Source organism: Brachyhypopomus gauderio, chromosome 6 (assembly GCF_052324685.1).
Source record: "Brachyhypopomus gauderio isolate BG-103 chromosome 6, BGAUD_0.2, whole genome shotgun sequence".
Taxonomy (NCBI): domain Eukaryota; kingdom Metazoa; phylum Chordata; class Actinopteri; order Gymnotiformes; family Hypopomidae; genus Brachyhypopomus; species Brachyhypopomus gauderio.
Genome location: NC_135216.1, coordinates 32,544,022 through 32,571,990, shown reverse-complemented (window position 1 = coordinate 32,571,990; position 27,969 = coordinate 32,544,022). Strand labels below are relative to the sequence as shown.

At 43.3% G+C, this 27,969-nt stretch overlaps 1 protein-coding gene and 1 long non-coding RNA gene across 3 annotated transcripts in view; one reads left to right on the top strand and one right to left on the bottom strand.

Moving 5' to 3' along the window:
• The window catches only part of LOC143517724 (uncharacterized), a 137,023-nt gene that overhangs the window by 75,459 nt on the left and 33,595 nt on the right, over positions 1–27,969 (bottom strand). The window lies entirely within an intron of this gene.
• Positions 12,941–27,969, top strand: part of LOC143517720 (protein shisa-8) — a 63,489-nt gene continuing 48,460 nt past the window's right edge. For both annotated transcript variants that reach the window (XM_077010490.1, XM_077010489.1), the window contains exons 1-3: positions 12,941–13,177; positions 15,135–15,566; positions 15,901–16,655. In XM_077010490.1, the coding sequence (XP_076866605.1) occupies positions 16,129–16,655 (527 nt within the window). In that variant the 5' untranslated portion in view covers positions 12,941–13,177; positions 15,135–15,566; positions 15,901–16,128. The remainder of the gene's footprint in view (positions 13,178–15,134; positions 15,567–15,900; positions 16,656–27,969) is intronic.

Below are 27,969 nucleotides of genomic sequence, written 5' to 3'. Positions count from 1 at the left end.
GAGAGGAATAAATGTGTGTAAATAACGCTATCTAGAACTGATCTGAGAATTAGAGGAAGACAGGAGTGGGCACACACACACACACACACAAACACACACACAATTTTTTCTAAGCTTGTAATTATACCAGGCCTCTGTTAATATCCTTGGAGCCCAGCAGTCATACCCCCCCCCCCCCCCCCCCCCCACAGTCTTCTGGCACTTTGACAGATGTAATCTGATCTGTTGGTGTTGCCGCCTGACGCTGCCTTCACCTGCTGTCGTAGCAACACCAGCAGAGGCTGCTAACTGGTGACGTGGTGAATGACATTACACAGTAAACAATGTTTGTGACACGGATTCACCTGGCTCACTCCTCCTCCATTACTTCCTGTGTTTGACCGCAACTTCCCTTCGCCGTCCTCCCGTGTCTGTGCCGCTACCGTGTGTGTGCTGCTCCCGTGTGTGTGTGTGTGTGTGTGTGCTGCTCCCGTGTGTATGTGTGTGTGTGCTGCTCCCGTGTGTTTTGCTGTCCAGCTGTTGCTAGGTCAGTGCTCATCCGATTGTGGTTAGCAGTACATACCACTGCCTTAAACTGTTGATGTCACCACTTAGAAACATCTACCATTACGACTTTATGTCCTTTATGTACGGGAGCATGCTTCAGACCTATCAGACATATACAAGAGCTGCCTTTCAGATCTGTATTACAGAACTGCCTTACAGAGCTGCCTTACAGAGCTGTTGTTAAACATTCCTACACTATTATGCTAAGAGCTCTGCATATCCGTTCATATCACTACCCATCACTACCCATAATACTCACAGTGTCATAACACTACCATCACTATCCATAATACTCACATTGTTATATCACTATCATCACCACCATCACTACCCATAATACTCACAGTGTTATATCACTACCATCACTACCCATAATACTCACAGTGTCATATTACCACCATCACTACCCATAATACTCAGTGTCATATCACTACCATCAATACCCATAATACTCACAGTGTCATATCACTACCATCACTACCCATAATACTCACAGTGTCATATCACTACCATCACTACCCATAGTACTCACAGCGTCATATCACTACCATCACTACCAATAATACAGTGTCATATCACTACCATCACTACCCATAATACTCACAGTGTCATATCACCACCATCACTACCCATAATACTCACAGTGTAATATCACTACCCATAATACTCACAGTGTCATATCACTACCATCACTACCCATAATACTCACAGTGTCACATCACTACCATCACTATCCATAATACTCACATTGTTATATCACTATCATCACCACCATCACTACCCATAATACTCACAGTGTTATATCACTACCATCACTACCCATAATACTCACAGTGTCATATTACCACCATCACTACCCATAATACTCAGTGTCATATCACTACCATCAATACCCATAATACTCACAGTGTCATATCACTACCATCACTACCCATAATACTCACAGTGTCATATCACTACCATCACTACCCATAGTACTCACAGCGTCATATCACTACCATCACTACCAATAATACAGTGTCATATCACTACCATCACTACCCATAATACTCACAGTGTCATATCACCACCATCACTACCCATAATACTCACAGTGTAATATCACTACCCATAATACTCACAGTGTCATATCACTACCATCACTACCCATAATACTCACAGTGTCACATCACTACCATCACTACCCATAATACTCACAGTGTCATATCACTACCATCACTACCCATAATACTCACAGTGTCACATCACTACCATCACTACCCATAATACTCACAGTGTCATATCACTGTCACTACCCATAGTACTCACAGCGTAATATCACTACCATCACTACCCATAATACTCAGTGTAATATCATCACCATCAGTACCCATAATACTCACAGTGTCATATCACTACCATCACTGCCCATAATACTCACAGTGTCATATCACTACCATCACTATCCATAATACTCACATTGTTATATCACTATCATCACTACCATCACTACCCATAGTACTCACAGTGTCATATCACTACCATCACTATCCATAATACTCACATTGTTATATCACTATCATCACCACCATCACTACCCATAATACTCACAGTGTTATATCACTATCATCACTACCCATAATACTCACAGTGTTATATCACTACCATCACTACCCATAATACTCACAGTGTCATGTCACTACCATCACTACCCATAATACTCACAGTGTCATATCACTACCATCACTACCCATAGTACTCACAGCGTAATATCACTACTATGACTACCCATAATACTCGGTGTAATATCATCACCATCAGTACCCATAATACTCAGTGTAATATCACTACCATCACTACCCATAATACTCACAGTGTCACATCACTACCATCACTACCCATAATACTCACAGTGTTATATCACCACCATCACTACCCATAATACTCACAGTGTCATATCACTACCATCACTACCCATAATACTCACAGTGTCATATCACCACCATCACTAATACCCATAATACTCAGTATCAACAGTGCTGCTTCCCTTCATGGAACTCCAGTAATGACATTTCTGGTAAATTGCCAGTTTTAGATACTCAGCTACAGATACTCATCTACAGTGTATTGTAAACACTCATCTACAGTTAGGATGTGACTATGAGGTATCTAAGGGTGTATTGTAAACACTCATGTACAGTAAAGATGTGACTATGAGGTATATAAGGGTGTATTGTAAACACTCATGTACAGTAAAGATGTGACTATGATGTATATAAGGGTGTATTGTAAACACTCATGTACAGTAAAGATGTGACTATGAGGTATAAGGGTGTATTGTAAACACTCATGTACAGTAAAGATGTGACTATGAGGTATATAAGGGTGTATTGTAAACACTCATGTACAGTTAGGATGTGACTATGAGGTATATAAGGGTGTATTGTAAATAATCATGTACAGTTAGGATGTGACTATGAGGTATATAAGGGTGTATTGTAAATACTCATGTACAGTAAAGATGTGACTATGAGGTATATAAGGGTGTATTGTAAACACTCATGTACAGTAAAGATGTGACTATGAGGTATAAGGGTGTATTGTAAACACTCATGTACAGTAAAGATGTGACTATGAGGTATAAGGGTGTATTGTAAACACTCATGTACAGTAAAGATGTGACTATGAGGTATAAGGGTGTATTGTAAACACTCATGTACAGTTAGGATGTGACTATGAGGTATATAAGGGTGTATTGTAAATAATCATGTACAGTTAGGATGTGACTATGAGGTATATAAGGGTGTATTGTAAATACTCATGTACAGTAAAGATGTGACTATGAGGTATATAAGGGTGTATTGTAAACACTCATGTACAGTAAAGATGTGACTATGAGGTATATAAGGGTGTATTGTAAATACTCATGTACAGTAAAGATGTGACTATGAGGTATAAGGGTGTATTGTAAACACTCATATAGTTAGGATGTGACTATGAGGTAGTCTCTCCCAAAATGATGGTGTGGCCATTACGGTTATATTTTGCCCTCTGCTGCAGAGAGTGTAATTGTTAGACATTGTTGTATTCATTGCAATACAGAAACACCCTTTGATATGTTATTTAAATCATTGACTAGTTTTCTATGCATTTAAATTTAATATTTAATAAAAGTTCTTATAGGATAAGTGTTATAGGATAAGTGTTTAAATTGCTACAATGTGCCTCTACTAAGGGAATTTTCCATATTTTTGTCACAATACAAAGATTCTGCAATGGTTACATGTGTGTTGCTTTGATTAAAAGTACAGTATGTCGTATGATCCTGAAGAGGACATAATGCTTTATAACCACCCTCTCCCTGTGCAACATCACTAGCAGAGCTACGTGACTGATTCAGCCTCTCTGAACTCTGTATATGTGTGTGTGAGTGTGTGCGCGCGCGTGTGTGTGTATGTATGTGTATGTGTGTGTGTGTGTGTGTGTGTGTGTGTGTATATGTGTGTGTGTGTGTGTGGTGTGTGTGTGGTTTCTCATTCTCCTTCTCTGGAGAATACACTAGGTCCATCACTCCTACCTCTCATCTCAGAGCTCAAACAGTAACCATGGAAACATGCCAGCTAATTGAAGAATTGATAGCACTGCTTAATGGGTATTTGACAGGAAAATTCAGTAGATTCGGTTGATGGCTCTGACCTCCGTGACCTCTGCCCTGTGTGACCTAGCTGAGAGGTCCAGGGTGTGGAGACACCTGTCTGTGGATGAGTAACATGGGTGTTTACACGTTTCCTTGGTTTTCTGTATGACATCTACATCTACATGCAGACAGGCATGTACTCTAACAGAAGCCTTGGTGTGTGTGTATGTGTGTGTGTGTGTGTGTGTGTGTGTGTGTGTGTTCCCTTCAGCTTACAGATCACTAGGTTTATCCCAGCAGCCACATACCAGCATCCAGCAGCTATATTCCAGAACCACGCATCTTTATTCCAGAATCAAGCAGCTACATTCCAGAACCAAGCAGTTGCATTCCAGAACCACACATCTTTATTCCAGAACCAAGTAGGTAAATTACAGAATTAAGCAGACACATTCCAGAACCAAGCATCCACTTTTAGTAAAACTGGATTCAATTAATAAGTAATCTGTATAATAAAACATATTTGAATGTTGTTTCTCATTATGTAATTTTCATGCAGTATTTCATGTAATAACCAGCAGCAGTTGAACGTGTCAAATGTCCAAGAGTATAACACATTCTGACTCTTGAAAATGGAAACATTTCACTTATACAGCGTCAGTTTCATGCTGAAACTATAAGACACAAAAACACAGTATGAAAAATAGAAAACGTATGTTTTCTAATTGGCACTTGCGTGTGTAGATATAAAACTCGTGGGTACTGAGAGAGTGTTGGGCACATTAACCAAACTGACTGTTCTCATTCTCAAATGTTTTTCTCCTTCTCGACTCGATCTCTGCTTGGCTCTTTTTTGAGTGCTTTGACATCATCACTGACATCATCATTCCTTGCTTTGTCTCTGCTGGGTTCTCATTAGTTCTGCATTTTATATGACAAATAAACTTTGAGGTCTTTCTATTACAGATATATAGCGTTTTCCTTGAGTGCAGTCAATTCGTAGTCCTTTCACTTCTACAAAAAGAAAGAAGATTAAAAGGATGTGTGAGATGCACCTCCATCTGACTGACTTGAAGGCAGTGGTGTGACTTACAGTTCCTTCTGCACTGGGACACTCGTACTCCCAGTATCTCGACAGCATTCTAAAGACCTCAATTATCTAAGAGAAAACGTCACGGGAGATTACGCTTCCATTTAATAAATCAGATACTGACTCTCAAATATCACCTAGCTGATTAGATCTGTTACTAAAGAGAAGGACCTAGCCAGCACAGATCCACAGAGGGATCGTACCTGATCTCACTTACGGATGCAGCTCGCCACACATGCAAAAGACACACTACAGCTCTAACTGCAGTGCATGTGTTATTATAATGAAGAACAGAGTCCTGTCATGTGTAATGGCTGGCTTGTTTAATGTTAGCAGGGCATAATGTAAAGAGGTCAGAGGTCAGGGTTAGAGGAACATGCATAATTCAACACACTGCAGGAGGCAATGATGAATGATATGAGATGCCTACATACATAAACACGAACACACACATGCACACACACACACACACACACACACACACACACACACACACACACACACACACAAATAGATCCACTCCCATTGTAAGTCACAAATAGCCTAAACCTCTGTCAAAGCAGAGGCCAAAGGAGTTGAGGAAGTTTGACTAAAGTACGATTGTGAGGTTCATTACAGATTCACTCTGCTGGGTCACGTGATGCCAGTCATGTGACATACAGTTCAGTACAGTACAGTTTCAGTTCCTTCTGCACTGGGACATTCAAACACTCCCAGTATCTCAGCAGAGAACGCTGAAAATACACGTTCCCTAAACATATCCGTCTGCCACTAACAATCCCCCCGCACACACACACACACACACACACACACACGAACACAAAAACCCACAGACAGAGACCTCCTAAACCTGAACATATTGAGTTTGCTCGGAGCTCAGACAGGACCACCAACCCCATCACTTAGTATAGTGTGTATGTGCATGTGAAGATGTGTATATATTTATGTGTGTATATGTGTGTGTGGAAGGGGGGTTGGGTTCTCTATGTGTATGTGTGGAGGGGGTGGGGTTATGTCTATGTGTGTTGGGGTTCTGTGTGTGTGTTAGGGCTGGGGTTCTGTATGTGTGTGTGTTGGGGTTCTGTGTGTATGTGTTGGGGTTATGTATGAGTGTTGGGTTCTGTATGTATGTATGTATGTGTTGGGGTTCTCTATCTCTCTGTGTGTTGTGGTTCTCTCTGTGTGTGTGAGTTGGGGTTTTCTGTGTGTGTGTGTTCTCTCTCTCTGTGTGTTTGGGTTTTGTGTGTGTGTGTGTGTGTGTTGGGGTTCTCTCTCTCTGTGTGTGTTGGGGTTCTCTGTGTGTGAGTACGTTGGGGTTCTCTGTGTGTGTTGGGGTTCTCTCTCTGTGTGTGTGTTGGGGTTCTGTGTGTGTGAGTGTGTTGGGGTTCTCTCTGTGTGTGAGTTGGGGTTCTCTCTGTGTGTGAGTGTGTTGGGGTTCTCTGTGTGTGTGCGTGTTGGGGTTCTCTGTGTGTGTGTGTTGGGGTTCTGTCTTCCTGCTGCACTGCACTTTTTCAGGCCTCAAATAAACTTAGTGCTGACACAGCCACCACCTTCCCTCTCACAGTCCTTCCTCTCTGCATCCTTCTCTCTCCCTCCCTCTCCCTTTCTCTCTTCTCCCTCTCTTGCTCTCTCTCTCTGTTCTTTCTCTCTCACCACTCTCATTGGTTTCTTTCTCATTGCATTGCCAAAGCAATAGCAAAATAAGTTCAAACATTCGTCAGATAATAAATGTGAAAATACCTACATCTACCATGTCAAAAATGTTGGCAATCTAACATTTAAAAACAAGGTGGCGAATCATGTGTGTGTGGTGAGTGTTTGGGTTTTGTATGTGTGTGTGTGTTTATGAGGGTGTTAGGGGATCTGAGTGTGTGTTTGTGTATTGCATTTGGCCAGGTTATTGTGGACAGCTGATATATTTGCTAAATTTCTGCTTTTTGTCTTTTCCCCTTTTCTTTGCACTGCTGACAAAGAACGTTTCTTCCTCTCTGACAACCCATCTCTCTCTCTCTTACTCTCCATGTCACATTCTCCTGGAATGTGAGCTGTAATTCTGTAGTCTGTAGATTGTCTTCATTCTGCTCATGTGCAGCTGATCCAGGACCTGCTTCCCTTCATTAGCTCCCAGCACAGCTGTAGTAGGAGCCAAAGCCATGACAGGCCTCAGAGCAGAGTCAGCAGCCTCTCATCTGCACAACAGTTAGTCGTATGTGTCCCCTGTAGGCAGGGCCGGCGCCACGGGGGGGCGAATGGGCGAGGTGTCCCGCCCCCTCAAGGTAAAAAATAAGACCCATTTATTTTACAACAATCGCTACATGGTGCCCCCTCGACAATCGTTACACGCACCCCCCCACCCCCCACCCCCCCGCTCAACAATTTACGTTCGCCCCCCCGAAATTTTCTGACGCCCCCTCACTGTATATGTTCTGGCGCCGGCCCTGCCTGTAGGTGTGGCAGAGCTGTGAATTAGCATGTCTCCTGAGACCTGGAGACATCTCATCTTCCTCTAAGACACATTACTGTTACATAATATGATCAAAACATGATTTAATATGATTAAACAAATAAGCAAAAGTGTGTCACGCCCGTATCCCTCCACTGTGTCACGCCCGTATTCCTCCACCGCGTCACACCCGTATCCCTCCACCACGTCACGCCCGTATCACCCGTATTCCTCCACCGCGTCACGCCCGTATCCCTCTACCGCGTCACTCCCGTATCCCTCCACCGCGTCACGCCCGTATTCCTCCACCGCGTCACGCCCGTATTCCTCCACCATCTTCAAGCGTTCCTCATTACACACAGGAAGTTTGTTGCGCACGCTCCAAAACAGTTTGCACTCGGAGATGAATATTTCACTCAGCCTAATAAATTATTTCACCTGAGTGTGAATATTTCATCACTGCAGCAGTGATGAGCCATTACAGTGTTTTTGGAACGCATCTTTCTTCTTGGAAACACAGAAGCAACTATATTCCTGCCGGGGCTTCATCAGCTGACTGGTGAGCACACTGGTGCACATACGTGTGATGCTCCGTAAGTCCCACAGCAGGGAGACCACAATCCTCCAGAATCTTCTCTCTGGCCCACAGCTATGGGACTGTAGCCACATATTTTTTAGTTAGCCCCTTTCCCTCCCGGATAATTTTAGCACAAGGTCTTTTGAACACCAAATATGAGGTGAACTTTGATTAAAAGCATTAGAGTATAACAATGATTTCGGTCACCCATAATAGTGAGTAGCATCAAGTCACCCCACTTGAACTAAATTTTATAAAGAATGGACCAGAATTCACGTGAACAACAACGTTCTGACTGGTCATAGCGCAGACGCTGTCCTGAGCTGGAAGGCATGGCCACTGCGCTTTGGTCTGGCACATTCACAGTGCCACACAGTGGTGTGTAATGTAGCTGCATGCAGAGGCGGTAAATTGCAGGTTATTGTGCAAAATAATTTCTTCTCCATTCTCAAAACATGATCCAAACAGTAGACCTAAGAGCATTCTTCAGAAATAACATGTATCCTAGCTTAGTCTTACTATTTTTTAGATCTTGAAGTCTTCACAGCCTGCTGTATGTCAATCTGCATTTTAGCTATAGGCCCACTTGTAAAATCTAAAAGTAAATACCTCACTCTTGACTAAAGTTAACAGAGAAAACCTCCACTCAGATACATTAGTGAAAGTAATGATTCATAGACAAAATAATTAGACCAGAAAATAATTTATAACAAAACAGTAAAAAATATTATTAAACTAGTATCTGAATTAATGCATCAAAAAAAGAATTATCTATGCTTCAACCATGTGTAAATATTTAATGGGCAACTCACTTTAAAATAACATCACATTTATTTATATTGTCATTTAAACAGTGGACTTGAACCACCAGAGCAAAGCTCCTCGCAGTTAGACTTTATTTCATTTTAGTGCTGAATTCACATTTGATGTAAGAGTCTCTGCGTATTCTGGCCATGGCCCTGTCACTGGGGGTTCTGTCCTTCACACGTTATACATGTAGCACATGTTCCCACGTGCACCACCAAGAACCTTGAGAGGGCTATGATGCGGGACACTGAAATTAATAACATTCTCTCTCTTTCTCTCACTGTCTCTCCTCTCTCTGTCTCTCTCTTCTCTCTGTCTCTCTGGACCACAGACACCCACACACACCCACACACACAAACACATGGACCACAGACAGACAGACACACACACACAAACACATGGACCACAGACAGACACACACACACACACACACACACACACACACAAATACACTCCACACACCCAAACCCATGGACCACAGATAGACACACCCACACACAAATACACATGACACACACACACACACACACAAACACATGGACCACAGACAGACACACCCCCACACACACCAACATATGGACCACACACACACACACACTCACACCAGCACCACTAGCAGTAGGATCTAGGTCACATGGAATAGCAACTGGATACAAACCTGTGGCTCAAATCGATATGCAGGGCACAATGATTCAATCACACTGAAATACAGACAAGGACACTTGTGTGTGTGTGTGTGTGTGTGTGTCCAATTACAGCACAGCAATAGTTTTATAACAGCAAAATAGGAGAAGAGAGAGACAGAGGGAGGGAATGAGAGGATGAGTGAGAGAGAGAGAGAGAGAGAGAGAGAGAGAGAGAGAAAATGGAGAGATGGGTGGGTAGTATGGGGTGGAGAGGGTAATGGGGAGAGGGGTGGAGAGAGGACAGGGGAGAGAGGGATAGGGAGAGTGGTGGAGAGAGAGACGTGGGAAAAGAGTGGTACAGAAAGGGTGGAGAGAGAGTGATGGAGAGGGGTGGAGAGAGGGTGGTGGAGAGAGGGTGGTGGAGAGAGTGATGGAGAGAGGGGTGTAGAAAGGGTGGTGGAGAGAGTGATGAGAGGGGTGTAGAGAGAGTGGTGGAGAGAGTGATGAGAGGGGTGGAGAGAGTGATGAGAGGGGTGTAGAGAGGGTGGAGAGAGAGTGATGGAGAGAGTGATGGAGAGGGGTGGAGAGAGGGTGGTGGAGAGAGTGGTGGAGAGAGTGATGAGAGGGGTGTAGAGAGGGTGGAGAGAGAGTGATGGAGAGAGGGTGGTGGAGAGAGTGATGGAGAGAGGGGTGTAGAGAGGGTGGTGGAGAGAGTGATGGAGAGAGGGGTGGAGAGAGTGATGAGAGGGGTGGAGAGAGGGTGGTGGAGAGAGTGATGGAGAGAGTGGTGGAGAGAGTGATGGAGAGAGTGATGGAGAGAGGGGTGGAGAGAGTGATGAGAGGGGTGGAGAGAGGGTGGTGGAGAGAGTGGTGGAGGGGATTGGTGCCTTGTTGAGATATAAATAGAAGAGGTGCTGTGTTAGATCAGTACTACACAAACTAATGATCCAGGCAAACAGCGTTTGATTACTGTTTACTGGGTTGTATGAAACTGCTCAAATTGGTCTGTTGATGGTTTAATTTAGTTTGACACTAAATTTGTTACATGGATTCTGTCTGAAAATACTGAAACAGAATACAGCTATGCAGTTGTACAAGCACACAGACACACACACACGCATGCACGCGCGCGCGCGCGCACACACACACACACACACACAGACATAATTATTTAGCTACAGTCACAAATCCCATACGTTTAATGTCTATTATTCTATTATTGTAAACAAAAAGTGTTGTCTGTTTCCTTTGGCAAATACTGCAGTTCTAAGGCCTAATAGATTTTACAGACACTGTAATTCTCTGCTTCATATATTGTACTGCAGCATCAGTCATGAAAACACAGACTGGGAAAACTGCTGATCTGCAGTCAGCTTCACGTGGCATCTCCCCCTGCTCTCCCTCTCCATATAACAGGACCCACTGATCTGCAGTCAGCTTCACGTGGCATCTCCCCCTGCTCTCCCTCTCCATATAACAGGACCCACTGATCTGCAGTCAGCTTCACGTGGCATCTCCCCCTGCTCTCCCTCTCCATATAACAGGACCCACTGATCTGCAGTCAGCTTCACGTGGCATCTCCCCCTGCTCTCCCTCTCCATATAACAGGACCCACTGATCTGCAGTCAGCTTCACGTGGCTGGTCTGCCCCCACACGATGCCTGGTGCCCATCACTGCTCCCCAACTGGGTTAGATGAGGAGTATATCCAGTCCTGCAAGGAGGATCTGACATGTTTTATAGGTACTTACACCAGCAGACACACCTGGACATGCAAACTGCACATTAGAGAATGCAGGGAAAATGTGTGATGTCAGAGCATCGCAGAGACGGCCCAGATGATGAATGATGTTTGGCTCGAGTGGGTGAGGGGGGAGAGAGAGAGAGAGAGAGAGGAGAGAAAATGAGAGAGGGAGAGGGAAGAGGGAGGAGAAAAGGGAGAGATGAGAAAGAGGGAGGGATGAGAGAGAGAGGGAGGGAGAGAGAGAGAAAGGGAGAGAGGGAGAGGAGAGAGAGAGAAAGTGAGAGAGAGGGAAAGAGAGAGAGAGAGAGAGGAGATTAAAGGCCCGTGCTGTACCCTTTGTGCCCTCTATTTCTCCCGTGGGATTCATCCTCTCTCCATCTCTTCATTCATGCCACCCCTCCCCACCTTTGCTCTACAATATACTGTATGTCAATTGCCATTAAAATCCCCCTGAAATGTGTGTAGTTCTTTATGGAGCCCAAGCGCTAAAGAAAGAGAGACTTCTTGAGCAGTGTGACATTATACATTATGTATACATTATGGTCATATTACATTTATTTGGGTTAAAATAATCCTGAAAAGTGTACAAATAAAAATAACATTGATATATTTTGCTGTCATTAAATATAAAGTGGAAGTATTTAGCCCAGCATAGTGTGCAGTGTGTGTTTGTGTGTGTGTGTTGTTTGCAGTGTAGTATTCAGTATGAGTATGTGTTTGGAACTGCTGAATGTGGTTTGTAATATGCTGTTTATGTTGTATGTATGCTGTTTACAGTTTACAGTATTCACTAGGTAGCGTGTGGTGTGTAGTATTCGATGTAGTGTGTTTTGTGTTCATGTAGTGTATAGTATGTATTATGCAATTTAGTGTGTGTAGGGTGCACTGTGTAGTGTGCAGTATGCAAATCCTGTGGTCTTTTCTGCATGTTATCTCAGCCTGGTGCCAAAAGACCACACACACACACACACACACACACACACACACACACACACACACACACACACACACACACACACACACACACACACACACACACACACAAGGGGAGATGTTCGAGAGAGTGTGAGGAAAGGACAAAGACAGAGCATGTAAACAAAATAAAGACAGAAAAAATAAATATAACATAGAGAGCTAGACAGACATAGAGAGAGACAGAGGGAGAGACAGAGGGAGAGAAAGACAGAGAGAGAGAGACAGAGGGAGAGAAAGAGAGACAGAGGGAGAGAAAGAAACAAATAAGAGGCAGAGAGGAAGAAGATAAGGAGGTGTCAATGACCGAGAAAGAGAAAACAGAGGCAGGCAGAGAGAGATAGAAAGTGTGAGTGAGAGAAGGAGAGAAAGAGGGAGGGAGGAAGGGAGGGGGCGGGGCCTCTGCGAGTGAGGTGTGTTGATTTGCTCATAATAGTGAGGGAGGGAGGGAGAGCGATGGTGCAGGAGGCGGTGTGTGGGGGAGACAGCCGTCTCATTCGCTGTTGCCTGCGCGCGGGAACACAGCCTCTCTGGATCACGGCACACGCAACGGCGGACAGGAGGGGAGCGGCCGGGATCGAGAGCCCGTCCTGCGCACGCCGGCCCGACCACCGAGACACGCTCACTTGTTCACTCGCTCCTGAGGAGGCAGGGCGGCATCACCAGAGAAAACACATACATATAAAGATATATCTATAACACCACTATACATATATCAATATACAGTATGCGTGTTTTCCTAGAGCACGGCGCCTGGGTAAGACCTGCTTTCTGCGTTTGCTCTGAAGAGCTTTAGCAGGCTGCCTGATTCTCTGGATTGGTAGAGCAGGTTGTTGGGCTACAGGGCAGTCTACATGGTGTTGAGCTATGGGGCAGTCTACACAGTGCTGAGCTATGGCGCAGTCTACACAGTGTTGAGCTATGGAGCAGTCTACATGGTGTTGAGCTATGGGGTAGTCTACACAGTGCTGAGCTATGGGGCAGTCTACATGGTGTTGAGCTACGGATCAGTCTACATGGCGCTGAGCTATGGCGCAGTCTACACAGTGTTGAGCTATGGGGCAGTCTACATGGTGTTGAACTATGGGGCAGTCTACATGGTGTTGAGCTATGGCGCAGTCTACACAGTGTTGAGCTATGGGGCAGTCTACATGGTGTTGAGCTATGGGGCAGTCTACATGGTGTTGAGCTATGGCGCAGTCTACACAGTGTTGAGCTATGGGGCAGTCTACATGGTGTTGAACTATGGGGCAATTGGTGGAATGAGTACGGGGAGAGGAGAGGAGGAGAAGGGAGGAGGAGAGAGGAGGAGAGAGGAGGAGAGAGGAGGAGAGAGGAGGAGGGGAGAGGAGAGGAGGAGAGAGGAGGAGAGAGGAGGAGAGAGGAGGAGGGGAGAGGAGAGGAGGAGAAGGGAGGAGGGGAGAGGAGGAGGGGAGAAGGTGGGGTTGGGGCCAGAGATAGAGGTGAGTGGGTGGGGATGGGGTAGAGGGGTGGGGTTAGAGGTGAAGGCGCAGAGATGGTGTTGTGTGGTGGATATAGAGGTGAAGGTAGTATCTATAGGCAGGATTATAACAGGTGCTGCACAAGATGTATTGAGCCATTGTTGATATGTTAAGTGTGTGTGTGTGTGTTTTGAGAACTCATTAGATTATGGGGGTAAAAAGAAACAATGACCTAATTCAGCTCTCTACCTCTCACTCCCTCTCTATCCCTCTCTCCCTCACACTCCCTCTCTACCTCTCACTCCTTCTCTACCCCTCACTCCTTCTCTATCCCTCTCCCTCCCTCTCTACTTCTCTCACTCCTTCTCTCTCATGCTCCCTCATCACAAACATCCACAAACTTGAAGATCAGTTTGTGTACACTGTGTGTTTGTGTATGAGTGTTTGTGTGTTTATGTGTGTGTCATGTACATGCCAGAGAGCAGGAGAGATGTTGAAAGGCAAGACAAGCAAAACAGAAACACCAGGATTCAAACAAAATATCTAAAATGTAAAAGAACTCATTTAAAATCTAGATGAAATCAAATGCAAACTGAATATAATATATACAACATATTTTTCTGAGCTGAGAAGTGTTTTATAATACATGCTTTATTTAACATGCTTCATTGGTAGGGACTGTTCATTAGTGACGTGTTAAGTAGGTACTGCTCTCTAGTGAGGTGTTAAGTAGCTACTGCTCCTTATGTTCAAGTGTTCAGGTGTTGTTCAGCAGGTCCTTCTCAGTCAGGAGTCCATTAGCAGGTCATTATTTCGCCATCTGCCCCTAAAACCACCAAAGCTTTCAACTATGCCATCTCAGACCTTTAAAAGCTCTGTTTGGTGAACACTGGGGCAGCTTTGTGTGCTGTGACAATCACTGCAGCGTATGTCTGCTTAGTGAGCGACCAGTGCTGGACACGCACGCACGCGCACACACACACACACACACACACACACACACACACACACACACACACACACACACACACACACACACACACACACACACACAATCCACTTCAACAGGGATCTGCATTAAACACACACTCCACTTCTGTACAATACTGCACAAAATATCTGGGCTTTCCCACAGGACCGTGTCAAACTCAATTTGCGCTTCTACAAACCATGTCAAAATCTGTCTGTCCGTACTGAAGTGTGTCCAACACTTTCTCTCACGGCTGCGGGCGACCAGATCTACTCACGTCCGCCTGTGATTTCTGTCCACAGGGGTGACCACACCAGAGACACACAGGACAGTGTACTGGACAGTGTCACGCAGACTGGATTACGGAGACCGCATTCAAAAGAAGACATCAACCTGCAAATAGAACAGAACTTGTGAAAGACATTAGTGATGCTTTACCGTGTTACTGTAAGTGTTTGGTGGGACAGGGGTCGTCACGGATACCATGCAGTTCCCATGTCGTCAAGGTCATAGATGGATTCTGAAAGTGCCAAGGAAACAGTTTGGTTGTCTTAGAGCCACGGATATGATTACAGCAGTTCTGTGCTACAACCGTCGTCGCGGATACAGACAACCGCATTCTGAATGAAGTGGACTGATCTAGTGGGTGGGAGGTACCATGTTGGAGTCCAGGCACCTGATTGGATGATTGTATTTGAAGGATATTTATCAAGAGGCCTCAGGGAACTTCATATGTGGGTGACTCTCTGATCCTGCTCTCTCTATTTATCTGTCTTGCTGTCTCTCTTTCTGTCTTGCTCTCTTGCTGCCTCTCTCTATCTTGCTCTCTTTCTCTGTCTTGTTCTCTTGCTGTCTCTCTCCATTTCTTTCTCTCTCTTACAGTGGGGGAATAGAGATGTTGTCGGTGATTGTGTTGGTGCTGAGCTGGCGTGGATTGATGTGGAGTGTGGGGTGATTGATTGTCTCTCTCCCCCCACTCTCTCTATTTCTCTCTCTTCCTTCTATTTTCTCCCTCTTCCTTCCTCCCCCCCCCCCCCTCCCTCTCTCTCTCTCTGTCTTTGGTTGTAGTGTTGCCTCAGTGTAGGTCTGGCAGGTCCGTGCCAGATCACTGACTCCACCTACTCTCTTCTCTGCATGACTCCACCCCTTCTACTCTCTTCCTGACTCCACCCACTTGCTCCTTCTGTGGGTCCAGGGCAGAGCCCTACAGCCGTTGGACTCTTCTACACCCCTTCGGGCTGTTCATCAGCCCTTTTAGACTCTTCCACACCCCGTCAGTACCACAGAAGGGTGAAGATGACATTCCACTCATCCTGTGCCCTTTTGACTCTCGCCCTGTGCGTTGTGAACCAGTCCTATGCCCAGACCTCTGGCCCTGCAGATGTGCGGGCGGGCAACCGAACGGCCATCCCGTCTGGCTCCCCGGAGCTCACGCTGTTGCCGGCGGGCGAGGGGGTTCCGGAGGGGGGCAGCCGCTGTTGGGGCTACTACGACGTGATGGGCCAGTGGGACCCGCCGTTCAACTGCAACGCCGGTATTTACCTCTTCTGCTGCGGCTCCTGCTACTACCGTTTCTGCTGCCAGTTCCGCATCCACAGCCTGGACCAGACGTCCTGCTCCAACTACGACACGCCCGTCTGGGCCAACACGGGCCGGCCGGCGCCGCCCGTCACCGAGGTGCAGGAGCAGGCCGACCGGGACCGCACACACATGATCGTCTACATCATCTGCGGCGTGGTGGCCATCATGGTGCTGATCGGGATCTTCACCAAGCTGGGTGTGGAGAGAAGCCGTGGACGTCAAACTGATATGAGCAACTCCAGGTGTGTGTGTGCATGTGTACTGGTGAATGATCTGAGTTTTAAGTTGTGGTCTATGGTAAAATAGTACAGTGCAATTCTTTACAGTATTCTTTATAATTCTTTCACAGTAGAAGGTGCAATGTTGTGTTTACACACGCAGTATGGGCAGGCAGACTGCAACTGTGTAGAAGTGTGAGAGTGACAGTGTGTTTGTGTGTGTGTGTGTGTGATGAAAATCTGTGAGTGATGAGTTTGTGTGAGGGGTTATGAGGAGTGTGTGTGTGTGTATGTGTTGTGATGTGTGTGTGACGGGTGATGAAGAGTGTGTGAAGTATGGTACACACAGCTATGAGGGATACTGTATGTGTGTTTATTGGTGCGTCACCATTATGTGTGTTGGGGGAGTGTTTATGTGTGGCTTTGTATGTGTATCTGTGTGTGTGTATGCATATTTATACATTTTAATCTATATCGCTGACACTGGTGTGTGAGAGAACATATACCAATATCACGTGGTGTGAGGGTGTGGGTGTGTGTGTGCATACATACATGTATGTATATATATATATATATATATATATATATATATATATATATATATATATATATATATATATATATATATATATATAAACTGAGATACAGCTTTAGAAACACAATAAACAATAATATCTGTACTGTTATTATTCCTCGGAAGCGGAATATGTAAACAACGCGCACGAGGGCATCAAAGGAATGAATCGAAAATAGCTAGCGGTGGGATGCTAACGACAGCTAGCATCGCCACAGCAGGCGGATATTATCATACAGTTAAGCCCGCCCACTAAGAGGTGTGAAGGAAATATTGATTATATTCATGTGTGATTCATGTTAATCATGTCCATGCAGACACTATAGCACGGTCTGTGTGAAAAGTACTGCTTAGTAGTTAACTGTAACCATATTGAAGATGTTTTTCTGTAAGACTGAAGTTTTCTGTGCAGCAGCAGAGTTAGTGATAATATTGCTTATCTGTTTCTAAGCACCCAAGGTTGAATCCTAGGGAAACTGATAACTGCTCCTGGGAAGCAGGCATCCTTAGTTTTTTCTACACACACACTTTGACTATAAGAATCTGGACTGAGAGAGACAGTTCAGAGTTACTGCATGAAGCGTACGCTTCACATCATACTTTTATACTTTTATATTTTGTAACTCTCTTGCTATCAAATAAATACTGCTTAATATATTATAAGATCTTGAATTCTGTGCCATCAATTCCACCACAGAGGGAAGATATGATTGGTCAATTTTACTGTCATTTGAAACTGGTATCTGCTGAATTATAACTGCCAGGCCCTCTGTAAACGAACAGCGGGCATCACAGTCCTGATAGGGGGAGACACAGGCTCACAGGCTTCCACTTAACCTCTCACCTTCCAACACAGATTGAATAGACACGGGTGAATTATTTATTTGCTTATATTTTTGTAATTGTTTAGATGTCGATTGTCAAACTGTAAGTAGATTAAAAAATTGGATAATTTTTATAATATATATTTATGTTTTAGGAATATTTTAGGCCCTGAGAGGGCGTAGAGGGCCCTGACAGTGGGGAACCGTCAGGGCCCTCTACGCCCTCTCAGAGGGCCTAAAATATTCTTAAAACATTATATATATAATTATCCAATTTTATTTTATCTACTTACAGTTTTACAATCGACATCTAAACAATTACAAAAATATAAGCAAATAAAATATTCAACCGTGTCTATTCAATCTGTGTTGGAAGGTGAGGGGTTAAGTGGAAGCGCCTGTGTCTCCCCCTATCAGGACTGTGATGCCCGCTGTTCGTTTACAGAGGGCCTGGCAGTTATAATTCAACGCAATACCAGTTTCAAATGACAGTAAAATTGACCAATCATATCTTCCCTCTTAGTGGGCGGGCTTAACTGTATGATAATTTCCGCCCGCTGTGGCGACGCTAGCTGTCGTTACCCTACCGCCGCTAGCTAGTTTCGATTCGGCCCTTTGACGTCCTCATTTACATATTCCGCTTGCGAGAACCACGGAGCTGTGAAACCTTATTTTGTTTGGAAACTTATTTTGCTTAACAAGTTATCTAGTACAAATGTTATTTGAACGCACTACATGCGTTTCTAAAGCTATACTGTCGGTTTTTTCTTTATTCTTTAGTGCAGTTTATTAGGAGAGGAAAAAAAATCGGGGGGGGAAGGGGTGTAGCGGGCCCAGGTTTAATGGTCACGGTTCGCTACTGATATATATATATATATATATATATATATATATATATATATATATATATATATATATATATATATTAGTGGTGGGACTTTAACGCGTTAATTTCGATTAATTCATTACAGGGAAATTAACGAACTAAAAAAATTAACGCATTTAACGCATGAGACACTTTTGCACCGTGGAATGTTTCTCAGTGCACAGACATACAGATTATATGGATGTACAATAAGATGAGCATGATGGAGATGACTGAAGAGGCTACGCTGGTGGATGGGAAATTTAAATATAAGAAACTTCCAGATGAAAGTACAAACACAAATAGTGTTATTTACACTTTATGTAGGAAGAAGTTCGCTTATCACAGGAGCACTTCCACCCTTCGTTACCACCTCAATGCAAAACATGTTGGGGCTAATGCGCAGGTCAGTAATGATAACTTACGAGCAAACAGTGTCGCCAGTCAACACTCGACCACATGTCGGGGTTCAAATTAAGAAACAAAATGTCAAAGTCCACGTTAGACAAATTGACCAATTCACTAGCGAGTTGGATTGCTGTGGACTGTAGACCGCTCTCTGTGGTCGAAGGCTTAAGTAAGACGCGGCGAGTTTAAATGCCTCCGCCGCTCGCGGAGTCGAGTGCTACGGTTTACATAGGAGTGCAAATTGCGTCAACTGATGCAAGTTACGAACTACCGTCCAGAAAGACAATGTCAAAGAAAATCCAGCAGCTGTATGATGAGGAAAGGGAAGTAAAACAGGTTATTGTGAAGAACGCCACAAATGTGTCTCTGACTGGGGATCACTGGACCTCTGTTAGCAACAAGAATTATCTTGGTGTGACAGCTCATATTATAGATGATGAAGATCCAGTCATTTGCTTTGAGCATGCAGAAGACACTTCTAGGCACTATGGAGATGCCTGTGGCAGAGGCCTGGGAAATTAAAGAAAGTCTACCATCTAAAATGGTATTTAAAACATCTTATGATTTACTTCAGTTCTTCTTATTCTTCCAGTATCCTGAGCAAAGCTCCCAAAATTTCCAGTGTTCTGAAAACTGTTTGCTCTGTTTTCTGCACTCATCTATTGGTCTATGTCAGGGGTAATCAACTATATTTTTCCGCGGTCCAAATTTGGCAGATAGCTTTAACCTGTGGTCCGGGGCGGCGGGGGTGGGTGTGGCAGCGAACGTAACACTCGTGACGGAGTGTTTTTTCAATAGCCCTGAAATAAATGCTCCGGTTTAAAATTAATTCTCCCGTCAAAATAAAAAAATATCCAGTTAATAAGGAATGAGATTGGGTCCGGACAGGACTGCGTTCGGGTCCGGATCCGGACCGCGGTCCGCCAGTTGGTGACCTCTGGTCTATGTAGTAGACTGGTGGAAAAATAAGCAAGATGTTGAAGTTTATGCTTATGTTCATTGATTCATTCATCATTCAAACTTAAATGAATATTCCTCATGTTAAATATTGAAATGCGATTAAAATGCGATTAATTTAGATTAATTAATTACAAAGCTTGTAATTATTTCGGTAAATTTTTTTTATCGCATCCCACCCTTAATATATATATATATATTAGGGGTGGGCATAGATAATTTTTTTTAATCTAGATTAATCTCACTGAAATCTTGAAATTAATCTAGATTAATCTATATTAAAATGGCTCATGTGCGTGCTACCCAAGTAATGACTAAAAGTCAGTTTTTGAGATAGGGTTTCTTAATAGGGGGAGTGCATTAGACCAGGGGCTCATCTCCCGTTTCCAAAATGCATCAATGACTGCTTGAGAAAGCTGTTCTACTTTGATACTTGAAGAAAAAAAACATGCTCAATCAAATGTAGGCTACTCGTGTTCAACGGTTTATTCAGTTAAACATGAATTTGTAAGCCTACATACTGTACATTAAAAGGGGTTGATAACATGTTTATTCAGCTAAACATGATATTTTAAATGTAAGCCAACATTTAGTACATTTAACCTCACGGACGTAATTTGGGGGGGGGGGGGGGGGGGGACTTTTTCAAAAGCCGGTTTTGGTCCTCTGCAGTTTTAACGGTTAAAAAGAAATATTTAAAAAGCGACGAATCTAGCGCTAGGACCATGCAGAAAACGACCGCTCCGAGCTCCGCTCCGTTAACACTTTACGTTCCTAAAAATGAATTTTCCATGAAGCAAACCTGGCGACTTCGTGGCTGCATCCATGTAAACACACGAACGATTTATAATTCACAGGTTTAAAAACTCGTTCTCGCCCCTACTGTGCAATTTGGTTAGGAATACAGCCGAGCTAAACTATCAAGTTGAAAGTCATCATAGTTTGCTTACCCATTTTGACCCAGTTCCCAACCCAACTTTAAGAATAGATTAACGGCAATAATTTTTATATCGCCCGATAAGAGTATCAAATTAACGTACACCACTAATATATATATATATGTGTGTGTGTGTATTAGTGATATATAGTTGTGAGATGGATTAATGATATGAATTGGTGATATGTATGTTCTTCACCTTCTTCTAGTATTCATGCAAAACCAAAAAAAAACCCTCCCCCTTGTATATGTTAGTATATATTAGTAAATATATATTAGTGATATGGATTATATTGCCTGCAGATGATTTATGGCAGATCTAATAATCGAGGAAAAAAGACCATTATAATAATCAATATGTGATTAAGTAAAAGACCATTAAAATAATCAATATGTGATTAAGTAAAATCATTACAATAATCAATAAAAGATTAAGTAAAAGACCTTTACAATAATCAATACAAGATTAAGTAAAAGGCCTTTACAATAATCAATACAAGATTAAGTGAGACCATTTGAATAATCAACGTGATTAAGCAAAAGACAATAAGAGATTACTTTACATTACATTACACTTCCACCACATTTAAGATCAGCTGACTCTGTGGATACTTTTAAAAAACAGCTAAAGACTTTCCTTTTTACGCAGGCGTTTAGTTAGTGGTGGAGGTTGCAGCCGTTGACCTTGTGCACTGTATTTTATTTCTGTTTTATAGTGTGTGTTTTTGTGTTTTTTATTTATTTTATTTTATTTTCCGTTGTAAAGCACTTTGTGGCTTGTGCCTGTGAAAAGTGCTATATAAATGAATTTTACTTACTTACTTACATATAAGAAATTACATATAAGAGATTACATATACGCCTGTAGAAGTGGTTCTAGATCTAGATTTGAGTTTACTAATATTTCCTAAATGAAGAACTGGTCACATATAATTATGCAACGAAAGGGACTGATCACATACCTAGAATACACACACAACAGGTAATGGTCAAATATAACACCCAGATTACTTAAATGACTGATCAAAAATTAACACAAACTACAGGGAGTGGTCACATATAACACATATTATGCAAATGACAGGTACTGGTCTAATTTAACATTAGTAGATTATGCAAACAGAATAGTCAAATAACAGGGGCTGCTAGAACAAATAGATTATGCAGGCAAGAGTGTGCAGAAGAGGATTAGGCAATGCATGTTTAATCAAAGGGGTGACATCAACTGCTACATACATGTAAATGCACACACACATGCACACAGATACAGACACACACACAGACAGTGTCAGTACACTGACCTAATAAAGTGCCAGGTTGTGGTATGGTACCAGACAGTGACTACCAACTGAAGCGTCTCCCTAAAGTCCCACATGCTGAATGAGAGGACTGCAGGACTGAATGTAGGACAGAGTATATGGACCCCTGTTGTAGGTTTAAAGACATCTCCATGCACATAAGACAGAGAGAAATGCACTGATAGAATAAGCGTCCTTGAGTGTGTGTGTGTGTGTGTAATTATGTAATCTAAAGGTATAAGAGATCCAGTTAGACAGATACTGGGACTGAAGTGCAACTGTGCTTTTCTTGTGGTGCTACTGGTTAAAACTGAGAGCACAGTTAGTAAATGAGCACCACTGAAGAAGCTAAAATACATTTGTACTGAAATGAGGCCTGCTCTAGACTGGATATGTCCCGCTCTAGACTGGATACGTCCTGCTCTAAACTGGATACATCCTGCTCTAGACAGGATATGTCCTGCTCTAGACAGGATACGTCCTGCTCTAGACTGGATACATCCCGCTCTAGACTGGATACGTCCTGCTCTAGACTGGATATGTCCTGCTCTAGACTTGCTACGCCATTCTAGACTGGATGTGCCCTGCTCGCCTGTACAGGGCTTTATTATCTGTTAACATGTCTTACTAGCACCTTTAATGAAAATGGATTTGAACTGCTGTGTGGTGGGGTGTATATGTGAAAGTGAGAAAGAGAGGGAGAGAGAGAAGGTGACAGAGACACACAGAGAGAGAGGAGAAAGAGAGAGAGGAGAGGCCAATTAGAGTTGCTTACTTTAATAGCATATCATGAATCCAGACTGGCTTTTATACAGACTGAATGGGTGATTTAGGTCACACACACTCTTCCTCTCTCTCTATGTTTAACTCTTTGTCTGTTTCTTTTGTTTGTCTCTTTCACACTTTTCATTAGTCTGTTTTTCCACACTTTCTCTCTGTCACTTCCCCCTCTTTCTCACTCTATTCTGGATGAGAGAGTTTGTTTTGACTGAGCCTATTTGAGTCCTGTGCAGAGCACACGTTTCTCCTCAGTGTGGTTAAAATGCATCTGTCTTTATGATGGAGACAATTCAGTTCACTAGCTGTGGAACCATTAATGCTCCAAACACAATGTGCCAGCAATCTGCTAAGACCAGCATACAGCAGCCGGAACCCAAGCTCTCTGTTCTCTCTAAACACACACACACACACACACACACACACACACACACACAACAACCTGCCTCTGCTTGACAAAAATCCCCAATTTTCTGTTTCTGAGCCAAGACCCAAAATACCCTCTAAAATTCTAGAGATATTATTTTCTAACAATACACACACAGTGTTGTTTTGATGTGAATTTTGTCTAAGACCAATGTTAAACCAGCTGCTGTCGTGTAAACCCTCACCATGTACCTGATGAACAGAAGTAGATTTGGTGAGTCTGCTCATATCTGTGGTCCAGAAAAGGAACAAAACATTGTAGAACTTCTCCATAATTCTCCAACAATCAGCTGTATTTGCCTACAACTCCCAACAGACTTCAACAATCACAACCATTCCAGTATTTGCAGTTGGCTGTAGAATGTGCAGTAAAATGCTGACAAGCCCAGAGAACCAGTGTGAATAGAAGACAATATTCTAGCAACCCACTGGCTGATATCTGGGGTTGCCTGGGTTATGATCTACTATTAGACAAGTTTGCAGACTGTTTGGAATCTGGTGCACACAACCAGACCAGGTGGGAAATTGATATTGTTGCATATAACACGTAATGGAATATTCTAGAAACTTTAAAGCATTTCTCAGTGAATTTCCCATGATGCCATTGTTCTGAAATTGTATTTGGATTCTCAGGTACCCAATTCACAGTGGAAGAGTGTGTGAGAAGAAGAGTGAGATTATATTCTGTGCATTTGAGTTTGAATGTATCATTGTGTGTGTATGGTTATGGATCATTGTGTAAAGCTATGTGTGTGTGTCTTTCATCTTGGAAACTATTTACTGCTATCTCCTCATAAATTTCCACTTGGATAGGCTCAGTTCAGTGTGTGTGCTCTGTAAGCTTCTGTGTGTGTGTGTTTCTTGGCTGGCTAATGTGGCAGGCGTAACGAGTGACACTTTGCTAAAATAATACTGACAGAAAATCAAGCACTAACTTGTAGTAATTTGTTGATCTTTCAGAGACTGGCATCTTTGGGCCTCTGTGTATGTGTCTCTCTCTGTCACTCTCTATCTGTCTCTCTCTATCCCCTTCTATCTACCTCCCTATCTGTCTTGCTCTATCTCCCTGTCTCTCTCTATCTGTCTCCCTCTCTGTGCCAAGAGTTCTTATGAAGAGAACTGCTAACAAAACACAAAGAAGAGATTACTGATTCATTTCTCCCGTGTCCCAAGGGCCAAAAGATTGGGCCTAATCTGTTTTGTCCACTGCCCTCTTATGCAATGTTACCCTTCACTCCATCTTAGCGCTCTCAGCCTCAACAGGCTCTTCATGGTTGAGGGATGACCTCTGGATAACCTCTGGATGACCTCATTAAAGCCACATTGGAAGTGGCTTGGCTTCCTTATTTCAATTTCAAACACATCAATCAGTCATAATATGATTTTATTATTGGGTAATAATGATGTGGTATTGGAGGTAGAGACAGAAAGAGAGGGAGAGAGGGAGAGAGACTGAGAGTTGTTTAAGGCAAGGTGTGGGAATATCCATGGGCCATGGCTGTAAGGTCATTGAGGGTCAATCCCAGGGTCATGTCTAAGTGCAGTACAGCCGTTTGAGAATCTGCTGATTGCACCCTCATGTGCAGAAGCGTGTGTAATTGCAGGGAGCTGTAGAGTGCTGTCCTTGGCCATCACACTTGTGACATCGTATTTCTGTATTTTGGCAAAATCGTTAACATTTATAGAGCTGCCGTCCGATACAGTAACAGCTCAGCATCCTATGAGGTGCAGGCTACATGCAGACTCCCGTCATTCTCCACTACTCTGTATTTGGGGGGATGGGGGGAGGGGTTATGTTTAGGCCACACCCCCTACAGCCTCACACTCCGTTGCATTTTAAGAACTGGGAGACATAAAGCGAACAGGGGGACGGGCATGGAGAAATGCAAACAACAATGAGGATGTTTACAGTTTTTTGCAGCTGCTAAGACACAAAAAGTGGTCTTTATAGCACAATTTCTGAAACAACTAACCCATGTAGCCTATGTATTGACCGGGTGCGCTAAACCTTAAGCACATTCTCTGCCTTACACTCATTTAGAAATCCTAAAACACACTTTTTGCTAAACTTTAAACTAGTGCTGTCAATTCCAGGTGCCGCGATTAAAAGTCCTCACCAGGATTTTGCTCAAGCTTGCTATATTTTCTAATTAGCAATCCAGGTAAAATTAGTGGAATCAACACAATCCAGGAAGCCTGAGCAAAATCCTGGTGAGGACTTTTAATCGCGGCACCTGGAATTGACAGCATACTTTAAACACAGTTGTTCACATAAGACACAACATTCAATACTGAAAACCATGTTTCTTACAGAAAACACTGCTACACTCACCTACGAAAATTCATACCCAGTTCTCACACGTTACAACACTTCTAGCTAATTTTTAGACATCAAAGTCAAATCCCTATAAAGAGGCCCCAAGTTGCAAATCTTTGTGTGCACATCACTGGAGTTCAATACTGCATAGAGATGACGATGAAGAGTACGAGAATGTGGAAGAGGATGAGCAACCATAATGGATGAGATCAGAGCCACTCTAGTCGACCATGTGGTCAAGCATGCGTTGGGTTTTCTGGAGGCAAAGGGTCCAACCTTATCTGTGCTGCTACACTGTAGCATCATCCAGACATTTCAAAATGAGAACAGATAAGTAGACCTGTCCTCTACACATACTACATCATGTAATAAACTACCCCTCTATACATACTACATCATGTACTAGACTACCCCCTGGTGGGTGGCTATCCACCTCAGAACAGAAAGAGACTATCGTCAATATGGTCAGAGCAAACAGCAGCATACCTTTACAACAACTACAACAGCACATCATTACTGACAACGTCACCATCAGCAACATCCATTCAGTGAGTCTATCCGGACTGGGCCAGTGACAGTGTGAAACAACTGCACTATGAATTTGCCATTCATCATCATGCCACTCTTGGTCCCTACAACACTGTGCAGATCATCACCTTCTTCTACTATTCATGCAAAACCAAAAAAAAACCCTTCCCCTTGTATTTTACTTTATGGTGTAAATTTTACTTTATGGAATATGCAGAACCTCAATATTTGTGAATATTCATGTATATGTGAGACCTCTGACAGACCTTTACAGCAGACTACAAACTAGTAGTAGTGTTTTCCATTTGTCACTTCAGTGTGTAGTCACATATATGAAAGGCTAATCATCTGATATTTGTGTGTAGCATTTAGATGCAAAAATATGGTTTTGGCAAGAGTTGCAAGAGTTTTGATTGAAGTGTGTGCTTTTTCCAGAAGTGTGAGATGTTTTGCCTGTTGTGTGTAGCATTGCCTGCTGTGTGTTAAGTTTCGTCAAAAGAACCACAGTTTCAGAAATTGGGTCTTAGCATCAGCAAAAACTGTAATCACCTCCACCCTTTCCACCTCCTACACCAGACCTGGGAAAGCCACGGCCCGCGGGCCACATCCGGCCCGTTGTGCGTCCCTGTCCGGCCCGCGAGAGGCCAATCATAAATGAAACAAATATCTATGTCGTGCGTGCAATACAACTGTGACGCTTTTATTTTGAAAGCGCTACGTTTGTGTTAATTCCGTGTAGACATACCTGCGTGTGTGTGTGAGCTGTGCGAGAACACTGTAGGTGATCAGCGACAAGTTAAGGCTGAATTTATACTTTCGGGAGTGAACGTTGCACCTCGCGCGAACCTCCGCAAACGGCGGAAAATTTACGTGACGAATTTTAATTGTGCATTGTGTTCCAGGTTTGAAAAGTGCTGGAATTTAGGCTAAAGTACTTGAAGATGCTTGAATATGTAACTGTATTTCGATTCACAACAAATAGCTGACTGAACAGGAGGGTATTCCAGAAAGCGGGTAAGTAAACTCAGAGTTAACGAAAGCTCAGGTTTTCCATTCCAGAAACCGAGCTTAAGAGAGAACCTGAGTCAGCTGGGAAATATTGAAATGGACCTTGAAAGTGCCGTAGAAGTGCTTTAAAGCTAGGTTTAAGCCTGGTTTATACTTGACGCGTGCGAGGGTCCGCGCGGCGAAAATGACGTAATTACGGTGGCCTCACGTGCTGTCGATTCGCGAGGTCGTGCACCTCTCGAATTTTGTAACTTCGCGCGCGCGCCGTGCTTCAGCGCAATGAACAAAGTCATGTTTGCAGGGTTCATACACCTTTACAAGGTGGAATATACATCACTTTCAAGGTCCATTTCAATATTTCCCAGCATGTTAAACTTAATTAAGTTAAATATTTATACATATATTCGAAATGATCTGAA